General features: G+C 43.8%; 1 protein-coding gene across 1 annotated transcript in view; it reads right to left on the bottom strand.

Annotated features, from left to right (window-relative positions):
* Positions 1–26,212, bottom strand: part of LOC124775755 (putative SLC9B1-like protein SLC9B1P1) — a 134,969-nt gene that overhangs the window by 25,903 nt on the left and 82,854 nt on the right. Inside the window, exons 7-8 of the mRNA XM_047250584.1 lie at positions 18,963–19,069; positions 291–452 (exon numbers count right to left, since the gene is read on the bottom strand). Of these exons, the coding sequence (XP_047106540.1) occupies positions 291–452; positions 18,963–19,069 (269 nt within the window). The remainder of the gene's footprint in view (positions 1–290; positions 453–18,962; positions 19,070–26,212) is intronic.

Genomic DNA, 26,212 nt, shown 5'->3' on the forward strand with positions numbered 1-26,212 from the left:
AGAGAAGATGAGCAGAGAAGTGGAAGGAAATACATGAGTATATGAGTAGGGAGATGTTGGAGGAGGAGGTGGGTTAGAGATGTAAAGGGAGAGGGTGGAAGGTGATGGACAGATATAGCTGAAAAGGAGGGCAAAGGCAAAGAGAGGGTGGAGGAGGACAGGGATAGAGAGAGGGGGAAGGGGACAGAAGGAGATTAGGACGTGTATCCAATTCCCCCATAAATTTAATAGTTGCAAAGCATTGCCAGGTACGCTGGCAGCAGAGACAAGTTGAGAGAGGGCGGACTCACGGTCTGGGGCCAGCCCTGCCTGCGCCAGCCGGCGGCGGCGACGAAGCCGGCCACGGTGGCGCCCAGCGGTCCCGCGCCGTTGTAGCCCACCGCCTCGGAGCCCAGCACGCACACCAGGCCGCCCGCCAGCAGCAGCCACGTGCGCAGCGACACGCAGAACCTCTGCAGCACGGCGCACGCGACAGTCGCGTTACAAAAACGAGAAAGAGAAGCTCCTCAAAACTATGACTAAACTACAGTTCAACATGGAAAAGGGACATCTGGGCATCACTCCCAGATACAGCAAGATCAATATGAGAAACAACACATCTAAATCAGCCCGAAACAAAAAGCTGAAAGTGCCGGCTGGAAACTGAAGCCAAACTTGTTCACAAAGAGAATGATCTGTTTAATAGCAAACTTACGAACATACACACAGAATTAGCTAATTTCTTCGACAACTATGCTTTGATAAAAACCCTAGACATGAAACTTCCTGACAGAATAAAACTGCGTGCCGGACCGAGACTCGAACTCGCGACCTTTGCCATTCGCGGCCAAGTGCTCTACCATCTGAGCTACCCAAGCACAACTCACGCCCCGTCCTCATAGCTTTATTTCTGCCAGTTACCTCGTCTCCTACCTATTCTAGACAAAATCACTAATCCTGTAATTAATGAATAAATGAAGTTCACTCGTACTCGTAATCAGTGCCTTAAAATCAACAAATAAAAAAATAAGCAAGTAAACAGTTAAAACAAAAGTAATAACGACACACACACACATAAATTTTATGATTTATCAAATAGACAGACATCATATTCAGAAGCAGAGAAAACAACTTACTAAATAAAAGGCAGAAATATAATTTACAACCTGAAATCAACGCCAAAAGTATACAAAATAATAAAAGAGATTAGTGTTGCAACAAAAAATGCTTCAGATATTAGCAAAGTTAAGCAATACCAGAAAGGACACTTATAGCCCAGAAGACCATGAAAGCCTGGAACCTATCAAGCAGATGCAGCGCCGGGAAAGCCTCAAACAGCACAAACATGATACAAGTTATAATACCTAGCAAGAGGACAGGAAAACACTCAGAGATATAAACTAAAACCTAATGACCATGAAACCATACCTACTATGACGAACAAATACAACACATTGTGTATAATTAACGAAGAAGAATATATAAGAAAACAACTGGATTTTTATCATAAATGTCTTTACTGAAATATAGAAAGACCCCACGAAAGCATACAGACAAAAGTCACATCACAGCTGAAAAACACACATCTGTTGTTATCTGACCTTGAGAAGAATTATGAATCTATGGGCACCAAGGCTAAGATGGCAACCAAAACTACACGAAGAATTTTCCCTGTTATGATCAATTGTGAACTCCAGGTTACAAAATTATAAACGAACTTATCAACATACTAGCCAAGACATATACATACACTGAAAACTACGCGATAAAAACATTTTTCAGCTAACAGAGGAAATTAGAAACATCATCCTCCAGTCAACCCAATCACTACCATGTGACACAACAAAACTATACACTCGAAGTCATCAAATCAAACATTTCGAAACACAAAAAACTACCACTGACTGAAACTGTTGAATTCATGCATATTCTTTAACTAGTTCTAAACCACAACTATTTCACACTCAAAGATTAAATTTACTTGCAATGTAAAAGTCTTGCAGTGGGTTCAAGTACAGCAGGTACAATGGCCAATATAAATGTCAACCACCTCAAGCAAAAAGCCCTTGTAATAAAATCAACCTCCATGAATAAATTACTTATTGTAAACGTTACGCTGCTGATACATCACTCTTGGTACATGATGACACAAATAATTCAATAAACAGAACAAAAGTATAAAATTCGCTGTTGAATACGAAAATAGCGACAGCAGTAACTTCCTAGACCTGAACATACTTTTAAAGTTCACTGACAAACCAGTAACAAAAAGATAGAACCACACACAGCTCATAATGCCACCCCATGACATAAAAACATGCTCCACACAGATCATTAGTTAACAGAGCCAGTATCATACATTCGGATAACCACGTGCAACTCTATGTATTCAGCTTGACCAAACAAATGCTGCAGCAAATAGCTTGGGTCACTCACTTATTGACAACCTCACACGAAAGAGAAGAAATAATTACCTTTCACGTGCCTACTCTCCCACAGACTAGCAAACATTTTCAGATCGCACAGTTTTAAAGCTGCTTTCACATCACATAACAAACTGCAACGCATGCTGAGACAACTTAAACACACAGACAAACACACAGTCAGGCGTTTACAAAACTACTGTGTAGTACATGCAAAGCCCTCTATGTAGGTCAAACTGGATAGACCTCCAAAACACACAAAACACTGGCCACCCATTCAATGATATCATGAACGATATTCACATATTACGTGAAACAGACAAGGAACACTAAACAGATATGCATTAAGAATTAGAAATTTTCATTTGTTGACAGTATATAGTGACAGGTTTCTAAATGATAAACTGGTAAGTAGCAATATAAATTTCTTCAAAAATTTATCCATTATTGAATTCTTATTTTATTTAAAAAATCTTAACCAAGTAATCATATCCTTCAATACGTGTTACTGCACAAAGTCATCTATACAGTAAAGGTTTCATTTTTACTATCTTAGCAACTGTAAAATCTCTAGAATGACGTAAACATCTGAATATGAAAGTGTTAAGCTGTGACGTGTTTGATACTGTGCTCTGTTTGTGAGACAACTAAATTTCCAGCAAAAATGTAAGTAAATACGCTAATGAAATGATTTCAAACATAAGACCCACTTATGGTGCACACTAAAATAAATGTATCTTTATGTATGAATTATATCTCGATGCATAACCTCATTCCCGCACCCAGAAAATGAACATCATAATTCAGGTTATTGTAATGTACAAATAATTGTAATGTAAGTGATGACGGCAGCATGCTGCCGAAACACGTTGTGCTAATTAAATATTAGTAAAAAGCGATTGACATAGTACAAATTATGTCATAAACACATAGCACCTACTTCCATAGCGCATGTTGACAGTATTATGACACTCGATCCTGTGTACCTTATTCGCGTCTACATGTATACCCCGCAGGCCACTTAGTGGTGTGTAATAGAGGGCACATTGTGTAACACTGTCACTCTCCGTGTTCAATACCCATTCATTACGAATCACACGTGGGAAGAACAATTATTGATAAGTCTCAGTGTGAGAAACTTCCAGGCAGATTAAAACTGTGTGCCGGACCGAGGCGCGACCTCGGGACTTTTGCATTTAGCGGGCAAGTGCTCTACCATCTGAGCTACCCGAGCATGACTCACGCCCCGTCCTCAAAGCTTCTCTTCTGGCAGTATCTCATCTCCTCAGTGTGAGCTCTAATCTTTCTAATTTTAGTTTTATGCTGTTTTGCTATACATTCATACAAGGCTAATTCTTCAAGGAAAGTGACTGCAAAATTGTACGTCAATCTGGTGATTCGACCTGTTGTGCTACCATTCATAAACAACATTCCATGGGGTGTTTTCCAACAGAATAAATTTCGAAACTTTCTGGCACATTAAAACTGTGTGCCGGACTGAGACTCGAACTCGGGAACTTTTCCTTTCGCGGGAAAGTGCTCTACCATCTAAGCTACCCAAGCACGACTCACACCTCGTCATCACAGCTTTACTTCTGCCAGTACCTCGTCTCCTACCTTCCAAACTTTACAGAAGCTCTCCTGCGAACCTTGCAGAACTAGCACTCCTGAAAGAAAGGATATTTCGGAGACATGGCTTAGCCACAGCTTGGGGGATGTTTCCAGAATGAGATTAGCCACAGCTTGGGGGATGTTTCCAGAATGAGATTTTCACTCTGCAGCGGAGTGTGCGCTGATATGAAACTTCCTGGCAGATTAAAACTGTGTGCCAGGAAGTTTCATATCAGTGCACACTCCGCTGCAGAGTGAAAATCTCATTCAGGATAACGTTCGTCCACAAACCGCTGTTGTAACCAAACATGCCCTACCGAATGTCGACACGTCGCTTTGGCCTGCTCGGTCACCAGATCTGTCTACAATTGGGTACGTATGGGGCATCATCGGACGACAACTCCAGCATCATCACAAACAACACTAACAGTCCCTGAATTGATCGACGATGCGCTAAAGGTATGGAACTCCATCCCACAGATTGAGATCCGGTACCCATACAACACACTGCATGTACATTTGATGGTTACGTTCAACATTCTGGCGGTTGCACAGGCTATGAATGTACCAGCATTTCACATTTGCAATGGCTCATCTCGTGCTTATAGAGCGGTTTTCACGGAATGGATTGGTAGTCAGGGGCTTGTAATGTTAGCCGATCAGCAGACTGTAATAATACTGATAAAGTATATTTTGTGCAAACATACACTTCTTTAAATGGAACAATGCCTACTGACATTAACAAACTTAAAATAGTCAGTGGTGTTTGTTGTAATATTCTAGTACGGGTCATTTTCAGGATATTGTATTTTGAAAAGTTTCCACACCAACACTTGTACAATACCTATAGCAGCAGACACTAAATTTTAGTTGTGTGGAGTCTGACCAGTAACGAGACAAATGACCATAACGGGTTGTAATCAAAATGACAACCGACAGTGGCAATAAACGCTTCCAATCTGATATGGAACGACTACTGCACATGTACTAGCATTCCAGCGGAGATGTCCGAGCAGGTTGCAGTAATACATCACTGCATATCATCGGGTGTAGTGGTATGTCCTTGTAGAAATCGTCTTGCCACTTTCCCCACAGAAAACAGTTTACAGGCGTCAAATCCGGGGAACGAGCCAGGTACAAGTCCCGTTCGTCCAGTCCAACGATTTAGAAACAATTCATGAACCATGCTGTGGTACTTGGTGCACTATGTGCTGGACAGCCATCATATTGGTACCACAGGTTCCTCTTGGTCTGCAGAGGAACATCCTCTAGCACCTGTGGAAAATGGTCTGTTAAGAGGCCACGATACTTCTGCGCAGTCCAGTGTTCCGTCTATGGAAAAAGGGTCCATGAGCTGATGGTTCGCTATCCCACACCACTCGTTTAAACTACATGGACTCTGACGCTCCACCTGACGAAGCCAACAGGGATCGTCGACAGACCAATGGTGCACGTTTCGGGCATTTAACCTTGCGATGGCTGGTAAATGTGGCTTCATCGCTAAACAAGATACATAATAAATCTCGAGTATCCTGTCTCATCGCCCATGTACAGAAGTTAACATTATTATCATTATCGTTTCTATGCAGCTCTCTTAATATAGGGTGCAACTTAATCGTTTCTTGCCGCATACACCCAACAACGAACTGCATTCTTATTACACTCTCTGTACACCATGAGCATGTCGGATTTTTCTGCACTCACGACCTCCTGCTTGGACTGTCACACTCTGACTGACTAGCATGTCACAAGGCACTCAAGAAACACATAAGCACGCTGTAAGCAAACATAACATAACTGTTAGAAATCAAGTCAAAACAGTCTATATCGCGTTTTCAAATTTTTATTCGGTAGCAACAGGTTTCGGCCCTTCCCTTAGACCATTTTCAGGCTTGTCCCCGCCATTATGGCTGCCGGTGGCGGCAGACGGAGCGAGATCGGAAGAAATAAGGATGTCATTGCTCACGCTTAATTCTACGGATCTCGCACCTTCTACCGCCAGCAGCAGCCATAACGGCGGCCTGAAGATAGTCTAAAAGGAAAGGGCCGAAACATGTTGCTAACGAATAAAAATCTGTAAATACGAATGAGACTATTTTTTTTAATTTTTAGCATTTTATACCGAACGCGGCTTTGCTTCAATTACAGAATGCTTACTAAAATTTTAAATAACATCACCGTACCTAGCAACTACGATGGTTGAATGGCACAAAGAAGTGTCGGCATGGAAACTTTTCAAAATACAATATCTCGTAAACGACTCGCATTAGGGTCCTGCAACAAACAACACTGACATTCTAATTTATCCTGCTTTTAGTCTGTTAATGTCAACAGGCATTGTTCCATTTAAACAATGTATGTTTGCACAAATAATACACTTTCTAAGTATTATTACAATCAGTTTATTGGTTAGCAATATGAGCCCCTGAACACAATCCATTCTGTGAAACCCGCACTTCAATAGCACTTTCCATTTCCACAATACCTGTTGTTGTAAGTTTTAGATAATTCACCCTACATCTTACCAGTAGCAACAATCATTAGTGTTTGAATACCAAGAGGCCAAACGAATGTTGTGCGCACCTGTTCGGTAGTGCGTGTTACACCGTCCAGGAATCTCACGGAGCGTGGGCACATGCCACTGTTATTGGCGATAGCTCCGACAGAGAGGGATGTGAAATTACATCGTCTCCTTGTAGCTATTTGGAAGGGTTGAACGACACTATCTCATCAAAAGTATCTGGACACACATTAAGTTCGCAGCTCTCGGCTAGTGGCTTGCGTTGCTGCCTCCGGATCACGGGGTCCCGGGTTCGATTCCCGGCCGGGTTGGGGGTTTTCTCTGCTCGGGGACTGGGTGTTTGTGTTGTCCTCATCATCATCTTCGTGACAGCGGCTACATTGGATTGTGTACAAATTGGACTGTGTAAAAATTGGGACTTTGTACGGGCGCTGATGACCGCGCAGTTGAGCGCCCCACAAACCAAACATCATCATCGTCATAACTTCCGAACTGTTCCTCTGATGTACGCACCACACAATGCTGTAACATGTGCTTATATCCTTCTGCATTTAGCTTTTTCTTAAAGGTATAACAGCAACACATCATACGTACTTGCTGGTGGACTTCGTGCGCCTTAATGTCCGTTTGTGAAATGTCTATATTAGTCTGTTGATTTTTTAGATTCCTTCTCGTACTTAAAGGACAGTATGAAAGTACACACTTCAGTTGTCCCAGTAAATGTTGAAAAATTTTCCAAGTACGGGCACATGTTGCTTGATAATAGACGTCGCTTCACTTTCGAGTACCTCTCCGTGCTGAGTGTCATACACTGCAATAGTCAAAGATGCTACTCCAGGTGGGAGTAAAAATAAATGTGCGCAACGGAAATAATAAACGCTAAAATGAAGATTTAGCCCTGTCTGACTACCCCCTGAAGCAGATCTTAGGATCTCTTACTGGACTTTAACATATAAATTACAGCCTCAACATAAATAAACGATTAAGGCAACTAATACTACAAAATGATAAACGTTGTTCCTGCTTATATATTACTGTAGATTAAAAAAAACTTCATATTACAACGTTTACATTTCCTAAGTAAAATTACAAATCAATTGCCCAACTCTACCCCTTATTATGACTGCACGGTCTAATATCAAGCCAGTCGGAGTGGCCGAGCGGTTCTAGGTGCTTCAGTCTGGAACCGCGCGACCGCTACGGTCGCAGGTTCGAATCCTGCCTCGGGCATGGATGTGTGTGATGTCCTTAGGTTAGTTAGGTTTAAGTAGTTCTAAGTTCTAGGAGACTGATGACCTCAGAAGTTAAGTCCCATAGTGCTCAGAGCCATTTGAATGTAATATCAATAACCGCAAAGTATGTGGATGGGTGCTTTTAAGGTGCGACAATAACTGACATCGTCTACGTACCAAACACTAGAAGACACTACTTTCAAAGATGATCTACGGTGGTGTGGAACCTCAGTAGAAATAAACTAACGTGATCACAGCTGTTTAGCTTTTATAGCCCTAATAAGCCGAAGCAATTTGCGATATCACCTTATGCGCTGCGTCCGTTGCGTCGAAGTGGTGGTTCTCGTACTCGTCTGCGACGATCGAAGAACTCCAGCCACAAATAAACTCCTTCAAACACTAGGACGGCAAAAGGCGGTCCTCTGACTAGTGTACTCTAATACTGTCTTCTCCTCTCTGTGTTCTACAGACGAGGAACGCGAACTCCCAGCCACAAGGACGGAGTTCAGACACGTCTCAACGTAAGTATAGGCAGAGGGACTGCTCTAAATTACTGAACGCTGCGTACTCAACAACGACTTCCAAACCGGAGGTGAAATCCAGAATCGTACAGGTGCGCAACAGGACAGTGCCTAACTGTTACAACTATAAACTCTCCTGAAAGCAAAGACAGTAAGTCCGTCTGTATCACCAAAGCTGATACCGAGCGACCATCACACACGGGCGCTCACAACGGAAGACCTCGTCTCTCCACCGCTGGCTTCCCAGCAGGCTCCCCCCATCGTAATTCCGAAAACGAATCATATTCCCTCTCTACAGATTCTTCCGAACGCCGACCAACCATATTTTAGTCTTTTGTCTTCCAGAGCGGAAAGTTTGCGAGGAATAACCTATACTCGTAAAAGGTACACTTCTGAGTAAAAACCCTTCGAAATAACCTATCCTGCGTGTTTTCCGAGGTGCCGCTTCTTCGTTCCTCTCACCTGCATCCAAGATTTACGGAGTTCGGAAGTATTATCTGGTTATCCTTCCGGCCCCTACTACAATAGCGGCCGGCCGTCACCCTATTGTGCTCCAGAGCTCAGGTGCCACAACGTCCTTCTAGCTACTTCCTGTGTTCAAACAGGACCAACACCTGTGTTGGCCTTCTACCCAGAGCTTGAGTTCTGCCTGCCGTTTCATCTCCATTGGCGTTCCAACCTCTACTAGTATAGGCAATCATTCATTGCGCTGTTTTTATAATAAAGAGACTCCGTCACCTTTCATGCAGTAAGCGTTAACAAGTGTTGACAAGGCGTACGTGACAATGTCAGTCTCCTTTAAATATACATATATACGATGTACGATCTATCAAATCATATCTAATTGTGTTTGTAGATCACCGCAAAGTATGTGGATGGGTACTTTTAAGGTGCGAAATTATAGCCACCTTACAATAGCTACACGATGGTTATACAGTTTTTGTGCATCTTCAAAGAACTTTGATTTCCTAAAGGAAAACGTAACGATTTTAAACTAAATTTCTTTTTGTAATTTCAGTTCCAACCTGTCATGAAGCTTTTCATTACTCTAGTTAATTTTACACTGAGGTGACAAAAGTCATGGGATAGCGATATGTACATATACGGATGCGACAGTATCGTATGCACAGCTTATAAAAGAGCAGTGCATGGACGGAGCTGTCATTTGTATTCAGGGGATTCGTGTGGAAAGGTTTCCGACGTGACTATGGGCACTCGACGGGAATTAAAAGACTTCGACGCGGAATGATACATGGAAATAGACGCAAGGACATTCCACGTGTCAAGAATACCAGGCTTTATCTCTCATCACGGACAACACAGTGGACGACGACCTTCACGTAACGACTCAGAGCAGCAGCGTTTACATGGAATTGTCAGTGCTAACAGACAAGCAACATAGCGCCAAACAATAAGAGACATTTATGTGGGACGTACGACGAACATATCCCTTAGGAGAGTGCGGTGAAATTTGGCGTTAATGGGCTATGGTAGCAGACGACTGACGCGAGTGCCTTTGCTAACAGCACGACATCGCCTGCAGCGGCTCTGCTGGTCACGTGACCACCGTAGACGCCTGGAAAACTGTGGCCAGGTCAGATGAGTCCCGATTCCACTTGGTAAGAGCTGATGGTAGGGTTCGATTTTGGCGCACACCCCACTAAGCCATGGAGCCAAGATGTCAACATGGTACTGTGCAAGCTGGTGATGGCTCCATAATGGTGTGGGCTGCGGTTGCATGGAATGGACTGGGTCCTCTGGATATTGGGCTACTTTAAGAACATTTGCAGCTATTCATGGATGTCACCTTTGCAAACAACGCTAGAATTTTTGTGGATGTCAATGCGCCTTATCACCGGGCCAGAATTGTTTGCGATTGGTTTGAAAAATATTCTGGACAATTCGAGCGAATGATTTGGCCACACAGATCACCCGACACGAGTCTCATCGAAGATTCAGTTTGTGCACGAAATCCAGCACCGACAACACTTTCGCAATCATGGACGGCTGTAGAGGCAGCATGGCTCAGCATTTCTACAGAGAACTTCCAACGACTTGTTGAGTCCATGTCACGTCGAGTTGCTGCATTATCCCGGCCAAAAGGAAGTCCGACACGATATTAGAAGGTATCCCATGACTTTTGTCACGTCAGTATGTACCTCAGTTTACATATGTTTTATACAGAGTGGGGCAAACAAAACTTATCCGGACGGGTGTATACTATTGGACGTGAATTTATGCATGTAACCACACCCCGTGACGCGTACACCACGCGTGCGCCCGCCGTGTGACCTACACGGCTTCTGAGAGTAGTGCGGGCTGTTCCAGTGTTAGTGAAGTAGCGGGTGTTCATTCCGGAAAGTTACGTGACAACAAAGTCGTGGAAACGATGTGCTCAGTTGTCTGCTGAGACATTGAATGGTTTCAAAGTGCCACCAAAGAGTGCCATCCAACGCTTAGTCCGAAAATGGCTTCAGACAGGTTCTGCTATGAACAAGTCAAAAACAGTCCAGTACGCGGCCGCACACCAGAAAAAGTGGCTGCAGTTCACCAGAAAATGCTTCAGAGTGCTATCAAATCAATCCGACGCCTGTCGCAAGAGACCGGCACATCACGTCGATCTTGCGGACGGATATTCTACCTGGATCTGTTCTCCGGCTCACTTTTATTTGACGCACCATACATCATTTTTGCGTCGTTTTATCGGTATTTTCAGGTCATTCTAGTGATAATTTTCTTGTATTTTAGGCCATAAAAATCTGAGCCTCGCGTTTACAGATCCTTTTTCATATTCGTAACCTAACTGAATTCTCGCAAGGGGCTTCTGCCGCCATTGCCATCCCACCTCTCCCCCATTCCCCTTTCTCAGCGGGCGTCCGTGGTTGAAATGTCTTTGACTATTTTTTACTCAGGTAACATCCTCGTTCGAAGTCAATGAGTTCTCCTGTTAGACTCTTCTGCTGTTACTGGTTCTCTACGGACAACGCAATACTCTACCTCTTCTTCTACACTGGCGGGTCCACCTGTCGTGAAGAGTAGTGGTCAATTCCGCATTACGTAGGAGCCTCCGCGTACTTTTAATCAGTTTATTAGTGGAAACCGCATCAAAATCCCTACAGTAGTTTCTAAAAGCAGCCTTCACACATTGACAACAAATCCTGGAGTGGGACTTTTAATCGCCGCGCGGGATTAGCCGAGCGGTCTACGGCGCAGCAGTCATGGACTGCGCGGCTGGTGCCGGCGGAGATTCGAATCCTCCCTCGGGCATGGGTGTGTGTGTTTGTCCTTAGGATAATTTAAGTTAAGTAGTGTGTAAGCTTAGGGACTGATGACCTTAGCAGTTAAGTCGCATAAGATTTCACACACATTTGAACATTTTTTTGACTTTTAATCCAGTAACGTGTACAGATGACTGCTTGATTACATTCAACTATGAAACCAAGCAACTGTTTACTCAAAGTAAGGAATAACATTTTTACACGCCCTAAAAGTTAGGCGACTGCGAAAACCTGCCTGATAGAGAAACACACGTTGACTCCGCGCGGCGTGAGTCACACGTTAACGACTAAAGCTTGACATGCGGTTGTCATCTCTTCAAGGTAATGCGGGTCTGCCCAGTGTAGGGTGAGGTGTTAAATGCTAATGCCAAGCAAAGTGAGCACCAAGGTGCCATCGGGACAAGCGGCTATGCTCTTACAATGTGAAAGTACAATATGACAGTTTTACAAATAGGTCGAAGCTTTTCCCTTTGCACTGGGTAAAGCCGAGCTCCACTGATAAAATTTCAGCTGTTGTTCAGGGACAGTTTGTCAATATTTTGATATGAAGGACTTGTGATCTCCGGTGGCTCGTCACACAGTAATAATGCAACTGTAATGTATTCGGTTTGTTACGCCGGTTATCTTTGTTTTCATAAAAATACTTTCGCAATAATGAAAAAGGCTCTAATATGCTATTTCAAAACGTACAGTACTATCTAAGGATGCAAACGTATTGTGATGAAATTGCTGTCTTTATGGTAACAGCTGACCATATGAGTACACTTTTTGGGTTCTTTCATTACATTTAATGAACCCATACGCGAGGGGTATATCGAGCAGCTCTTCAGACTGAACCTGTTCGTACTTCTGTGTATCACAGACAACGAACGTACAACTGACACTGTCGAAAATGCATACTCGAGACAGACCCCAGCAGTAATGTGCGCAAGTTTGAGGGCGAAGAGAAAAGTGCGCGTTACTGTTGTCAACTGCAAGCACTGTGATTGAACGAAAGAAGTTTGTGTCCATACAAGACATACAACGCATACCGACGACATTCTCACAGTTGTGCGGATACTTGCAGCGTAATACGGACACAAATATAATTAAGGGAAATAAATCAAATGAAATTCAGTTACTATGTAACGAACCACAGGAGACCACAAATCTCTCATGAAAAAATAGTCAGAAAATATCACTGAACAACTTCCGAAATGTTGTCGAAGGAGTTCGAGTTCACCCACATATAGCTGATCGGGCTGGAAGTAACAAAATCTTCGAACAATTGTTCAATGGACTGCCTGCTTAGCATATGGAAATGAGCGTTTGGCGTCAATGGCCGGGAGGCCCCTTGCGGGGCAGGTCCGGCCACCTTGGAGCAGGTCTTATTGCTTTGGACGCCACACTGGGCGACCTGCGCGCCGGATGGGAATGAAATGATGATGACGACAGCACAACACCCACTCCCTGAGCGGAGAAAATCCCCGACCCAGCCGGGAATCGAACCCGGGCCCGTAGGACGCCAATTCGTCACGCTGACCACTTTTTTTTAAAATCTCATTTTGTTCGTTTTCGTTCGCTGTATTTGCTCGGGGCGGACGTCGCAAGACACCCGTTTCAGTTCGTCGTTGATACATTAACTCCGTTTTTTTATTATAGAGGGCAGCGAACCCATCCATTCAGCTATCGGGATATGCACTGAGCTGACAGAAGTCATGGTATATCTCCTAACATTGTGTCGGACCTTCTTTTGCCTGGCATACTGCAGGAACTCGACGTGTCATGGACTCAACAGGTAGCTGCAAGTCCTCTGCTGAAATATTGCCTCTACAGCCGCCCACAACTGCGAAAGTGTTACCGGTGCACATTTTGTGCACAAACTGACCTCTCCAATACGTGCCATAAATGTTCGATAGGGTTCGTGTCGAGCTATCTGGGTGGCCAAACCAGTTGCTCGAACTGTCCAGAATATTCCTCAAACCAATTACGAACATTTGTGGACCCGTCCACACGGGACATTGTCATCCATAAAAACGTCATCGTTGTCCACCTGAAAATGGCATCCTAGGAGCCAAGTATAACCATTTCCAGTCAATGATAGGCTCAGTTTCACCAGAGGACCCAGTCCATTCCACGTAAACAGCCCACACCATTATCGAGGCACCACCAGCTTGCACAGTGCCTTGATGGCAACTTGAGTCCATGGCTTCGTGGAGTCTGAGGCACTTTCGTACCCTACCATCAGCTCTTATCAACTGAAATCGGGACTAATCTCACCAGGCCAAGGTCCAAACGATGTGGTTAGAAGCCCAGGAAAGGAGCTGCAGACGCGTCGATCGTCTGCTGCCAAAGCCCATTAACGCCAAATTTCGTCGCACCGTCCTAACCGCTGCGTTAGTCGCACATCTCACATTGATTTCTGCAGTTATTTCACGCAGTGTTGCTCGTCTGTTAGCACTGACAACTGTACGCAAATGCTGCTGCTCTCCGCCGTTTAGTGAAGGCCGTAGGTCACTGCGTTGACCTTGGTGAGAGATAATGCCTGACATTTGGAATTCTCAGTACACTTTTGACACTGTGGATATTGGAATGTTGCATCCTTAACGATTTCCGAAGTGGAACTGCCAGTCCACGTTCAAATTCACGACGTGCGGCCGTAATCACGTTACAAATCTTTTCGCATTAATTACCTGAGTACAAATGACAGCTCCGCCATTGCACTGCCCTTTCATACCTTGTGTAAGCGATACTACCGCCATCTGTATACACGCATATTGCTATCCCACGACTTTCGTCGCGTATTGAGTACAGATGAGAAAGCTGGTGCAGATAAAGAAAGCTTTATTCAAGAAAAGGACGAGGACGGTATTAAATTTTGAGTTCTAATTGAGAACTATAATTGCAAACTGCTCGTCTGGAGCACAACAGCACACAGACGTCAGATGCCGACGATGGAGAAAAGGGAACAGTATTTGTAAGTATTTGAAACTTTATGTAGAACTAAATGAATGGGGAAACTTTTCCCAAAGAGATATAAACGAAAATAGAACAAGACTTTAAGAAAAATTTTTATTCACAGTTTATAAAAGGCAGGAAGATAAAGGTCTGAAGTTCAATCGACAACATGCTCTGATAAACAAAAATGACGAAGTAAATCGAATATGTGTTTCTCAGAGCGACCATACCGGCACCTCTTGTTAATCGGTACAGGAAAACCACAAAAATCTGTACTTGGGTGTCGGAACCGAGAATCAAACCCCGTTACTACCAAATGCTAGATCGCTGCCTTACCATTGCGCCACTGCACTAGATATTTACCAGAAGAAGAGACGGGCTAGGGGAACATCTGCTAAGGTACCTCAGAATATTTAATTTATCGTTAAAAGGAACAATACAGCAGAATCAAAAAACAACGCAATCAAGCTAGCCAAAATTTTTCAACAGGCACCGTATCGAAGATTTATACTGTATGCAGAGAAAATGGAAAAACATCATACGCCAAGTGACAACACGGAGGAAAGTGTGTGTTGAATGACCTGAATAAAGTTGTGACGAAAAATAAGAGGACGAAAGCTGCAAAAATCACTGGATAATTGCATGTCGAACTCGAAAACCCTGTCAGCCCTATAACAGCACGTAGGAACCTCCATAAGCAGTGAATTGGAATTCCGAAACCACTCATCAGTGATGCAAATGCCCGTAGCAGAAAAACGCGGTACCGAAGCCATAAAACCTGGACTATAAATCAATGGGTCTTATTTCACGATGTTTCCAATTTCTGGCCAAATTTAAGTCCTAAGAGTAAAACATGGCGGGTTTCAGTGATGATTTGGGCAGCCATAGCATGGTATTCTATTAGCCCCATGGTTGCTCTGCAGGGTTGCATCACTGTCTCGGATTATGTGACCATTTCGGCTGATCATGTCCAACCCATGGTACAATGTTTGTTCTCCAATGGTGATGCTGTATTCCAAGACGCTGTTCGCTCAGTTCGCATCGCCCAGTACTGGTTTTGTGAACACGATGATGAACTGTCGCATCTCCCCTGGCCACCACAGTTACCAGACTCAGTATTATTGAATCTTTGTGGTCTACTTTGGAGAGAATCTTGCGTGATAGCCGTCCACCTCCATCATAGTTACCTGGTCTTGCCACTATTTTGCAGAATAAATAGTATAAGATTACACTGAAAACCATACAGGACCTGTATTCATGCATTCCGAGACGACTGGAAGCTGTTACGTATACCAACGGTTTTCCTATACCGTATTAGACATGGTAAAGTGCTATGTTTGGTGTTTCCATATTTTTATCCACCCGCTTAATGTGAGGCAACCAAGTTTCGCGTTTGCCATACTAAACGTTGAATGAGAAATTGTCTATAGTGCATCACAATTAATAGCGAATGCCGACACCGTTCACTTTGGAATACTGTCCTGGTTAAATCTAAATGTATTTGAAATGGAAACACATTCTAAGACCAAGAAAAAGGACAAACCACCAAGGAATTATTTGAATGGGACGGAAATCAGTTGATGTGATGTACGTGTAGAGACAAATAAACGGTTACAATTATAGAAAAATCGGACGATTTATTCAAGAGAAGTAGCTTCACAAACTAAGCAACTCCATAATGCGTTGGCCCACGTCTGGCCCTTATGCAACCAGTTATTAGGCTTGGCGTTGGATGTCCTCCAGAGAGATATCATCCCAAATTCTGTGCAACTGGTGCATTCGATTGCCAAAATTCCGCGCTGGCTGGAGGATCCTGTCTATAATGCGCCAAACGTTTCCAGTTGGGGCAGGTCCGGCGACCTTGCTGTCTGGGCAGGGTTTGGCACGGACGAAAACTAGCGGCAGAAACTCTCGCCATGTGCGTCCGGGCATTATCTTGCTCAAATGTAAGCCCAGAATGGCTTACCACGAAGGGCAACGAACCGAGCGTGTAATAACGTCAGTGTACCGCTGTGCTGTAAGGGTGCCGTGGATGACAACCAAAAAGATCCTGCTATGAAATGGAATGACGCCCCATATCATCATTGCTGGTTGTCGGGCCATATGGCGAGCGACGTGGGTTCCACTTCTAAGCGGGACTCATCACTGAAGACAGTGCTGTTCCAGTCAATGAGAGTGGAGGCCTCGATGACCAGACGTGTCAACAGACACCCCAGACAGTGGCTGAATACCAACCTGACTGTCACCCGTCATGTGGCGTGACAGATAAAGTGATGGTATGGAGTGCCATTTCATTTCATAGCAGGACCCCTTTGGTTGTCATCCACTAGCACAGGGTACGCTGTTTTGTTGCCCCCCATGCACACCATCCTGTGCTTATATTTCAGCAAGATAATTCCCGCCCGCGCACGGCTAGAGTTTCTACTGCTCGTCTTCGTACTTGCCAAACCGTACCTTGGTTAGCAAGTTAGCCGGATCTCTCACAAATTGAGAACGTTTGGGGTATTATGGACGAAGCTATCCAACCAGCTCGGGTTTTTGCCGATTTAACCCATCAATTGGACAGAATCTGGTGAGACAACCCTCATGGGGACATCCAAAGACTCTGTTAATCAGTGCCAAGCCGAATAACTGCTTGCAGAAGGGCCTTATGTGGATCAACACGTTATTGATTTGCTCAGTTTGTGAAGCTCTTTCTCTTGAATAAATGTCCGCCCCGATAGCTGAATAGTCAGCGGGACGGAATGCAGTCTTAAGGGGTCCGGGTTCGATTCCCGGCTGAGTCGGGGATTTTCTCTGCTCAGCGACTGGGTGTTGTGTTGTCTTCATCAACATTTCGTTCCCATCCGGCGCGCAGATCGCCCAATGTGGCGTCGAATGTAATAAGATTTGCACCAAGGCGGCCGGACCTGCCCCATTAGGGGCCTCCCGGCCAATGACGCCAAACGCTCATTTCCATTTTTCTTGAATAAATCATCAGATTTTTCTGAAATTGGAATTCGTTTATCTGTACATGTACATCACATCAACCGATTATCATCCCATTTGCGTAATTCCTTCGAGATGTGTCTTTTTTGTCTTAGACTGTGTTTTGGTTAGGTGCCCGCTTAATTGGCTCATGTTTCAGCCAGATCCAGTGGCCAGGGAATGTAGTAAATGATTAATGTAGAACCGGTACCTCTTGCTACTGATGTAAGACATCATCTAACGCACCAGCATAGTCGAAGATCGATAGGTCGAGCAGGGTCTGAACCGTAGACTCCGATTTCTGACCTCAATTCTCTTGGTTTTACTGTTAGGGGTTGTCTCAACATAGAAGTGTACAGCATTTCTGTTGCTATGGTTGAGGATCTGAGACACCGGATTATACGGTCTTGTGAAGATTTACTAGATAATCCGGTGTCGTTTGAAAGAATTCGTAATTCGCTATGAGACGAATGCAGTATTGCATTCAAATGCGAGGACGACAAGCGGAGCACATATTGTAACACACAACCTGCTGAAGCAGTATTGTGTTTTTTGGTTATGTAGCCTGCTTGAAAATGGAGATCAATTAAAGGGGCAGTTAATACAGTCTACTCGCATTCGGAAGGACGACGGTTCAATCCCGCGTCCGGCCATCCTGATTTAGGTTTTCCGTGATTTCCCTAAATCACTCGAGGCAAATGCCGGGATGGTTCCTCTGAAAGGGCACGGCCGACTTCCTTCCCCATCCTTCCCTAATCCGATGAGGCCGATGACCACGCTGTCTGGTCTCCTTCCCCAAAACCAACCAACCAACCAATACAGTCTAAGACAAGAAAGACAGCTCGAAGGAATTACAAAAATGGGACGATAATTGCAGATCCATTTGTTTTAAATAGGACAACACGTCGTATCAAAGTCAACGGTACGTCGGGAGACCCATGTTTACTGGAAGGTTTTTGTTACTGTTATCATATGTTTTCACTTGTGTCAGTTTTTACCATTAATTACAATACGCCAACTACATATAATTCACCGGAATACATAATTCTAACGCTTGCTTGAAAGTGAAGCTTTGCGGTTCTAGTACTGGCGTCCATAGTGTAGTGGGAATGGAACATCGTGGTAACCAACACCTGGATCGCGGATTTAGCCTCTCGTTATACACGAGTCATCCTTGGGAATGACTCATGCCGTTACTCGTGCGACACTGCAAAGAAGTCACAAAGTCACCACCACACTGAGACGTGTAGAACGGTTTCATAAGGCAAGATAATGTCTGCGCACGGGAGTTACGTCAACAGGGGTCTATAAATTGCACACTGACTCACCTTGCTCACATAATTAGTACACTTCATGGACCAGCTAAAGCAGTAGTCTTCGATATCGTAAGAGACTCTCGATAATCAGCATTCATTGAAGGGCAGTTATTTTTTAACAATGCTGTTGGTTAAAAAACTAACACAGGATTCTTATGGCAGTACATTAGCACTTACATCTTCCGGCTTTGGAAAGAAGTACAGAATGACGCCCCAGACGATACCGAAAGCGAGGCCAATGATAATTCCGAGAGGTCCTTCAATAATCTTCATGGTGAGGTTTCCTGCAGGAAAAAGAGACAGGGCTTAAAACATTGTTACATTGTATGTAATACTGCGTTTGATGTGTAATATTGTGTTTTATGTGTTCCGTGAAAACCTGAAAAAATGTGAGTAAGGTTCCTGAAAGTAGCGAAGCTATAATAGACCAATTTTGTACTTAGACGAACAAGTTTTTCACGATAATAGTGCAATAATAAAGGTAAGACTTTAACATTACTCTCCCTCTAAACTGCCATAAGCCTAATTTAACTAAAGCCTTATTTGGTAGTTACATCTTTGAGCCAGCAAAAACTGCTTTCAAAATCAGTTTTATGCAGTTGTTGCTAATACCATGCACTAACCAACAGTCTCATCGTTAGGTATAGAAAGCGGTGTCTGTTTCTCTTATCATCTGGATATTGTACTCTATGAACGCATCACTTATGGTAAAACGATATTATGTTCCAAATATATACTTTCTTTTACCGCGTGCCATTGATTTGTGAACAGAATAGTGCCTACATGTTACTGAAGCCTCAAAACGCAGTCGCTAAGTGTTAATGTACATAGGAGTTTTGTTGGTCAGTCAGTGAAAGTTATCTAATCGCTTTGAGATTTATATACATTACACAGAAATTCTGCTCTAAGTCTGATGTGCAGAGCCATTTGACTTACGGCACCCAAATAAAGTAACTCCCAAATGTACAACATTTACGTGAATTAACAATATATTTTGTTTTTTAATGGTGGTTATGTAGTGTAGAAAGAAATACATTGTGCTCGAAACGAGCTACCCGCAGTGCAACAATTATTGGTTTGTGTCTTTCATTGCTATTAGTATATCGAGTGTTATACTACACCACGGCAGTTTAACCCAAGGCGACATCGGCTATATATTTATGATTTGGTGGTACTGTGTTAAGAGTAATTTCTATTCATTTATTCCATATGCTCCACATAGTTTCAAGCAGTATTACAAGGGAAGTGGAGAAATAAGCCAGTACGCCACAGCTAATGACAAGCGGCTTAATTATTGCGGCAGAGCAAGTAAGTATGTGGAATGGAGGAGATTGTGCTGTAGATACAATTTCAGCTAATGTAAATGAAAACCTGAGAGGTACTTCACAGCAGCGACAATGTGACACTTTGGCTACTAGAGTCAGCAGTTTCTAGATGCACAAGATGAGAGTTTAACTCCTTTAAAAGCGAGGTACGCACAGTTGTAGGTGCAACACAGTCCTAAAACAAATCAAGTTTTGACAAATAGCCCGGATTTTTAGAACAGAGGAAGGATGAAAGTGTTTTTTGTGTTGGTGGAGTACCTTAAAATATAACCACATAAGCGGCACATTGAATCAGCAGAGCTACTGAAAACGAACTAATGTTTCACGACAAAGATTCATTGGTCATTATAATTTTTTAAATTTTTATTATATAAAAATTACACACACACACACACACACACACACATATATATATATATATATATATATATATATATATATATATATATATATATATATATATATATATATATAAGAATTGAAAATTTGTCCCAGAGCAGGAGTCAGACGTAGATTTGCGGCCTATCACCAGCATCCACCTTTACTTTCAGGCTACCTGAGCCCTCCTCCAGGCCTCATTCATTAATTTTTATTGTCAGTGGTGTTTCCACTAAATATTACCGGAGGTCACTGACAGAGATTCGCCCTTCTGGAAAGAATTTTACGTGTCTAAAATGAATTTTTCACCTTGCAGCGGAGTGTACCCTGTTTTCAAACTTCCTGGCACATTAAAACTGTTTAAAATCGACACTTAATGGCGTACTATAGCTGTGAGACACTAAATCAAAACAGAAAGTATCAAAACGGCGCGCATTCCTCTGCACAGTGAAATATTAGTTCTGGAAACAATCCCTTAGGCTGTGCCTAAGTCATTTCATGACATTATTCTTTCTTCCAGAAGCGCTGGCTCAGCGAGGTATATAGGAGAACTTCCGTGAATTTCGAAACCAGAAGAGAGGTGGCTAGGCAGGGATCAAAGGGGAGGGTGGGGGTGCGAGGGTCGTGAGAGTCATGACCCCTCACGCCAAAAACGTATTTTAGTAGAAGATTTTGTATTATTACGTGCATCTATTTTCAAATTTCACAACTGCTGAGGATTGGTAGCATGGAAAGTAAGAGGTTAAAATATACCAAGGATTTCTAGAAGCTACAAGCTTTGTTTCAGACAGGATACCTCTCAGCTGCTTGCGTGAGGTAGGCTTGTGACCTGACAAGTAACATTACAGCCGCGTGAAAATGCGCATTCACAGGTACAACCGGTAAGATCACAGGAAAGAAACATCATTTCCCTCATTTACACGCTCGCGTAACCATAGCCTCTAACCAGTGTTCACAGTCCTAGTGCTGAGTGCGATACTGATAATGGTGACTGCAGATTTCGATCTTATATACAGGGCTATTACAAATGATTGAAGCGATTTCATAAATTCACTGTAGCTCCATTCATTGACATATGGTCACGACACACCACAGATACGTAGAAAAACTCAAAGTTTTGTTCGGCTGAAGCCGCACTTCAGGTTTCTGCCGCCAGAGCGCTCGAGAGCGCAGTGAGACAAAATGGCGACAGGAGCCGAGAATGCGTATGTCGTGCTTGAAATGCACTCACATCAGTCAATCATAACAGTGCAACGACACTTCAGGACGAAGTTCAACAAAGATCCACAATCTTCTAACTCCATTCGGCGATGGTATGCGCAGTTTAAAGCTTCTGGATGCCTCTGTAAGGGGAAATCAACGGGTCGGCCTGCAGTGAGCGAACAAACGGTTGAACGCGTGCGGGCAAGTTTCATGCGTAGCCCGCGGAAGTCGACGAATAAAGCAAGCAGGGAGCTAAACGTACCACAGCCGACGTTTTGGAAAATCTTACGGAAAATGCTAAAGCAGAAGCATTTCTTAAACAGGAGATTGGAAAACCGATGGATCGGTCGTGGTGGAGATCATGATCCACAATTCATGTCATGGCCTCCACGCTCTACCGACTTAACCCCATGTGATTTCTTTCTGTGGGGTTATGTGAAAGATTCAGTGTTTAAAACTCCTCTACCAAGAAACGTGCCAGAACTGCGAGCTCGAATCAACGATGCTTTCGAACTCATTGATGGGGATATGCTGCGCCGAGTGTGGGAGGAACTTGATTATCGGCTTGATGTCTGCCGAATCACTAAAGGGGCACATATCGAACATTTGTGAATGCCTAAAAAAACTTTTTGAGTTTTTGTATGTGTGTGCAAAGCATTGTGAAAATATCTCAAATAATAAAGTTATTGTAGAGCTGTGAAATCGCTTCAATCATTTGTAATAACCCTGTAGTGCAAGTTATGATGTTGCCGAAGTTTAGACGGTGTGTTGCTATTTGCACAAGGGTCATTTCATAAGTCATGACAACTATGGTATATACATAATGCGACGACATGGGAATTTCACAATAAGCTTTGAACAACGTGTATCTGAACGCCAACATAAAATAAGATTCCAGCACAGGAGATCGCGGCAGAGGGAAAAATGAAACATATGCATTGGAACTCTGAGTAAATGTATTGTGCACAAATACAGGATGAAAAGTATTTAAACCGACAAACTCTGCGAGGTTGTAGGTGACATCAAAACAAATATTTTTCCCTAATGTCATTTTTTCCTACGAGGATTATTTAAATCGGTGGAGGCCATATTACGCTCTTCAGTTGTTAGAGGCCGTATTACGATCTTCAGTTGTTAGAGGGCGTATTACGCTCTTCAGTTGTAGGCAACTGCTGTCCACCAGTGTAGTAGTGCATTGTCTGTGTTTACTGACAGAGCGATACACCTGGAGTGAGTACACTGATATGGTTGGTGCATACTACGTAGCGCACCACAACGGACGAGCTGCACATTGGGTTTATCAACAACAATATCCTAATCGCCGTATCCCGCATTATACGACCTTTGCTGCTGTGTACCAACATCTGCGTGAGATCGGGTCATTTAGCAGATTACCCGGACAGGGACACCGTCGCACGGTAAGAACGCTGCAATTTGAGGAAGCTGTCTTGCAGGATGTGGAGCGGGATCCTTCAGTCAGCACTCGTGCAATTGCACGTAACATGAGGAGGAATCAGACGAATGTAAGAACAGTCTTTCGAGAGCAATTGTTACGTCCATTTCACTTACAGCGTGTCCACAACCTGGAACCAGTTGATTATCCAACCAGAGCACAGTCTTCGCGGTGGTACCTGGAACAGTGTGAAATGCATCCTACATTTCCATCCTCTGTGTTGTTTACCGATGTTATTTACCGGGCATGATGGAGTCTTCAACATGCATAATTCGCATGTTTGGAGGTTTGGAGTGAGGATAACCCACATGCCACAGTTACTAGCGCTCATCAAGTGCAGTTCTTCGTAAATTTGCGGGTCGGTGTTGTTGAGGGCTGTTTAATTGGGCCGTATCTGCTACCTAGGCCATTAAATGGCAGGCGCTATTACAGTTTACTCGCCAGAGCATTGCCAGAATTGCTGGAAAATGTCCCGCTCCCTACAAGGCAACGCATGTGGTTCCAGCATGACGGGGTGCCGGCACATTTCAGTCGTCGGGTGCGTCGATTCCTGGACCGACGGTTCCCAGAAACGTGGATTGGAAGAGGTGGTCCTGTTCCATGGCCTGCTCGATCCCAAGATATGTCCCCTCTGGACTTTTTTGTGTGGGGAGAGATGCACAACCTCGTTTATGCAACTCCTGTTACATCAGAAGAGGATCTGGTTGCCTGGATAGTAGCAGCAGCAGGAACAATTCAGGGTACTCCTGGGGTTTTTGCCCGTGTCAGACAGAACATGATCCGACGGTTTAACCTTTGTTTACGTGTAAATGGAGGCATTTTTGAAAATATACTGTAATTGAAATTGGGTTGTGTTAAAGTGTTGCCTCTTGGTCATAAAAAAATGGAAAAGTGTTTGTTGGTTTAGTTAATCTGCCACCAGAGAAATCTTCCTCTAACGGTTTAAATATTCCTCATAGGAAAAAATGACATTAGGAAAAAATATTTGTTTTGATGTCCCCTACAACTTCCCAGAGTTTGTCGGTTTAAATACTTTTCACCCTGTACAGATGGAACAAAAATTAATTAAAATCAACTACTGTCTTTAAAGACAGTCCGCCAGTGGGCCCAGACAGCGTTGTCAAAGATGAGGAAGGTGTTGTGTGCCCTCGGCATTGCCATCAATGTGTGACATCTGTCGCCGAAATACAGTGACGATATCCGCCCCGTTTGCAAAGCGAATCCCACACAATGGTTTCTTCAGTTGTGCAATGAAGTCGAAGTCGCCTGAACTGGGGCCTGATGAGTAGGGTGGGTGGGAGAGAATTTTCCTCTCCCATCGTTGTATGCAGTTTTTGATGACGTCTCCAGTGTGGGCTGTAGCGTTATTATGGAGTATTACTGCATTATCCACCAGTGCCGGACGTTTTTGCCGTTTCCCGCAGTTGATCGTAGTTCCACATGACAAAGAGCATTTCTGTCAGCGAGAAAGGCAATTTTTACGTTTGTTCGCTGTTCCACTCTGCTTACATCCATATTGTAGCACGGCCACGCTCATACTGAATGTTTCAGGCGCTGGTACCGTGACATCCTCGGATGCGCTCGCAATCTGCCATTTGATTGCGGTTGTTTGCAGCAGGCTTTCAAATTTATTTACTGCGGTTACAGTGATGCTACATGTTCGCACGGTATACCATAGTTGCCAAAACTTATGTAATGATCCTTGTAGCTCTTAAATTAATTACATGACACATGTACAGGGTTGTTTGTAATTACGGTTTCGTTACTTGAGAGGGCCCCCATGAAAAAACGAAAGATCGTAGGACAATGAAAGATTGTGGAAACATCTGTAACGACGTGCGGAAGAGAATTGACGAATAAACTGTTGAAAGAAGCATATTTTAATATCTACGTGAGAGGGTAACATTTGTTAACTGCGTGCAATTTTTGCGTCCTAGGTTACAAACATTGCTTCTGTGACGACCGTCTACACTCTGGGACCACACTAGACATACAATTTCACAATTTTGCGCAGGATTTTTCGAACGGTGGACCGTGGAATGTACAGCTGTCGTGACACAGCCCTTGCACTGCTTGAAGATCGCACATTGTGTTCAACATTTGCAGCCATGACACAGTAACTTTTTCAACAACTGGAGTCAGCCTCTCTCAGGAGCAATTCGCAAATCGCCATTTAGTTCCAGCTTACAGATCACGTTCTTGAACACCTGCTCGAAAAGAGATCCTCTCCGCATTCCTTTAAAGCGTCGATACTCGCGAAGAGCAGCAGTGCTGTTGTTTTTGTTGTGGATTGGCAAGACAGCCAACCCACTATGAGAGGAAGCCGAAAGGCACGTGTTTTAGCTCACGCAGGCTGGCGTGAGGTCTGGAACAGGTCAAGGAAATGAGACTAACAAAAAACGTACGTAGCTGCTGGAATACTTAACTTTAATCCATAATTGGTGAACATCGCTCTTGACGGTACATGTTTTACAGCATCAATAGTAACTGGTAATGGCGCTTTGCTAGGTCGTAGCAAATGACGTAGCTGAAGGCTATGCTAACTATCGTCTCGGTAAATGAGAGCGTAATTTGTCAGTGAACCATCGCTAGCAAAGTCGGCTGTACAACTGGGACGAGTGCTAGGAAGTCTCTCTAGACCTGCCGTGTGGCGGCGCTCGGTCTGCAATCACTGATAGTGGCGACACGCGGGTCCGACGTATACTAACGGACCGCGGCCGATTTAAAGGCTACCACCTAGCAAGTGTGGTGTCTGGCGGTGACACCACAATTTTAGTGAAGCAGCTTTACGACTAAAGCCCTCTCACCTTTTCCAGACCCATGTTGACTGTGAGCAACTGTAATGTATACTGATGCTCGTGTTTCAACACTACGCCGCCGAACTCGTACCGGCGCCTAATGACAAGTCACGACACTATACTAACAACGCAAATCCTGCTGCGCACAGTCTGAACATCATTCCTGTAACGTTGGGTACCCACACGGTAAACAGTTTTCCGCGTACACTGGCTCAAGTAGCGGAAGTTTAATTATAACCGCCCTGTACTTCTCAACTTTTCGGACGTATG

This window comes from Schistocerca piceifrons, chromosome 2, assembly GCF_021461385.2.
Source record: "Schistocerca piceifrons isolate TAMUIC-IGC-003096 chromosome 2, iqSchPice1.1, whole genome shotgun sequence".
Taxonomy (NCBI): Eukaryota; Metazoa; Arthropoda; class Insecta; order Orthoptera; family Acrididae; genus Schistocerca; species Schistocerca piceifrons.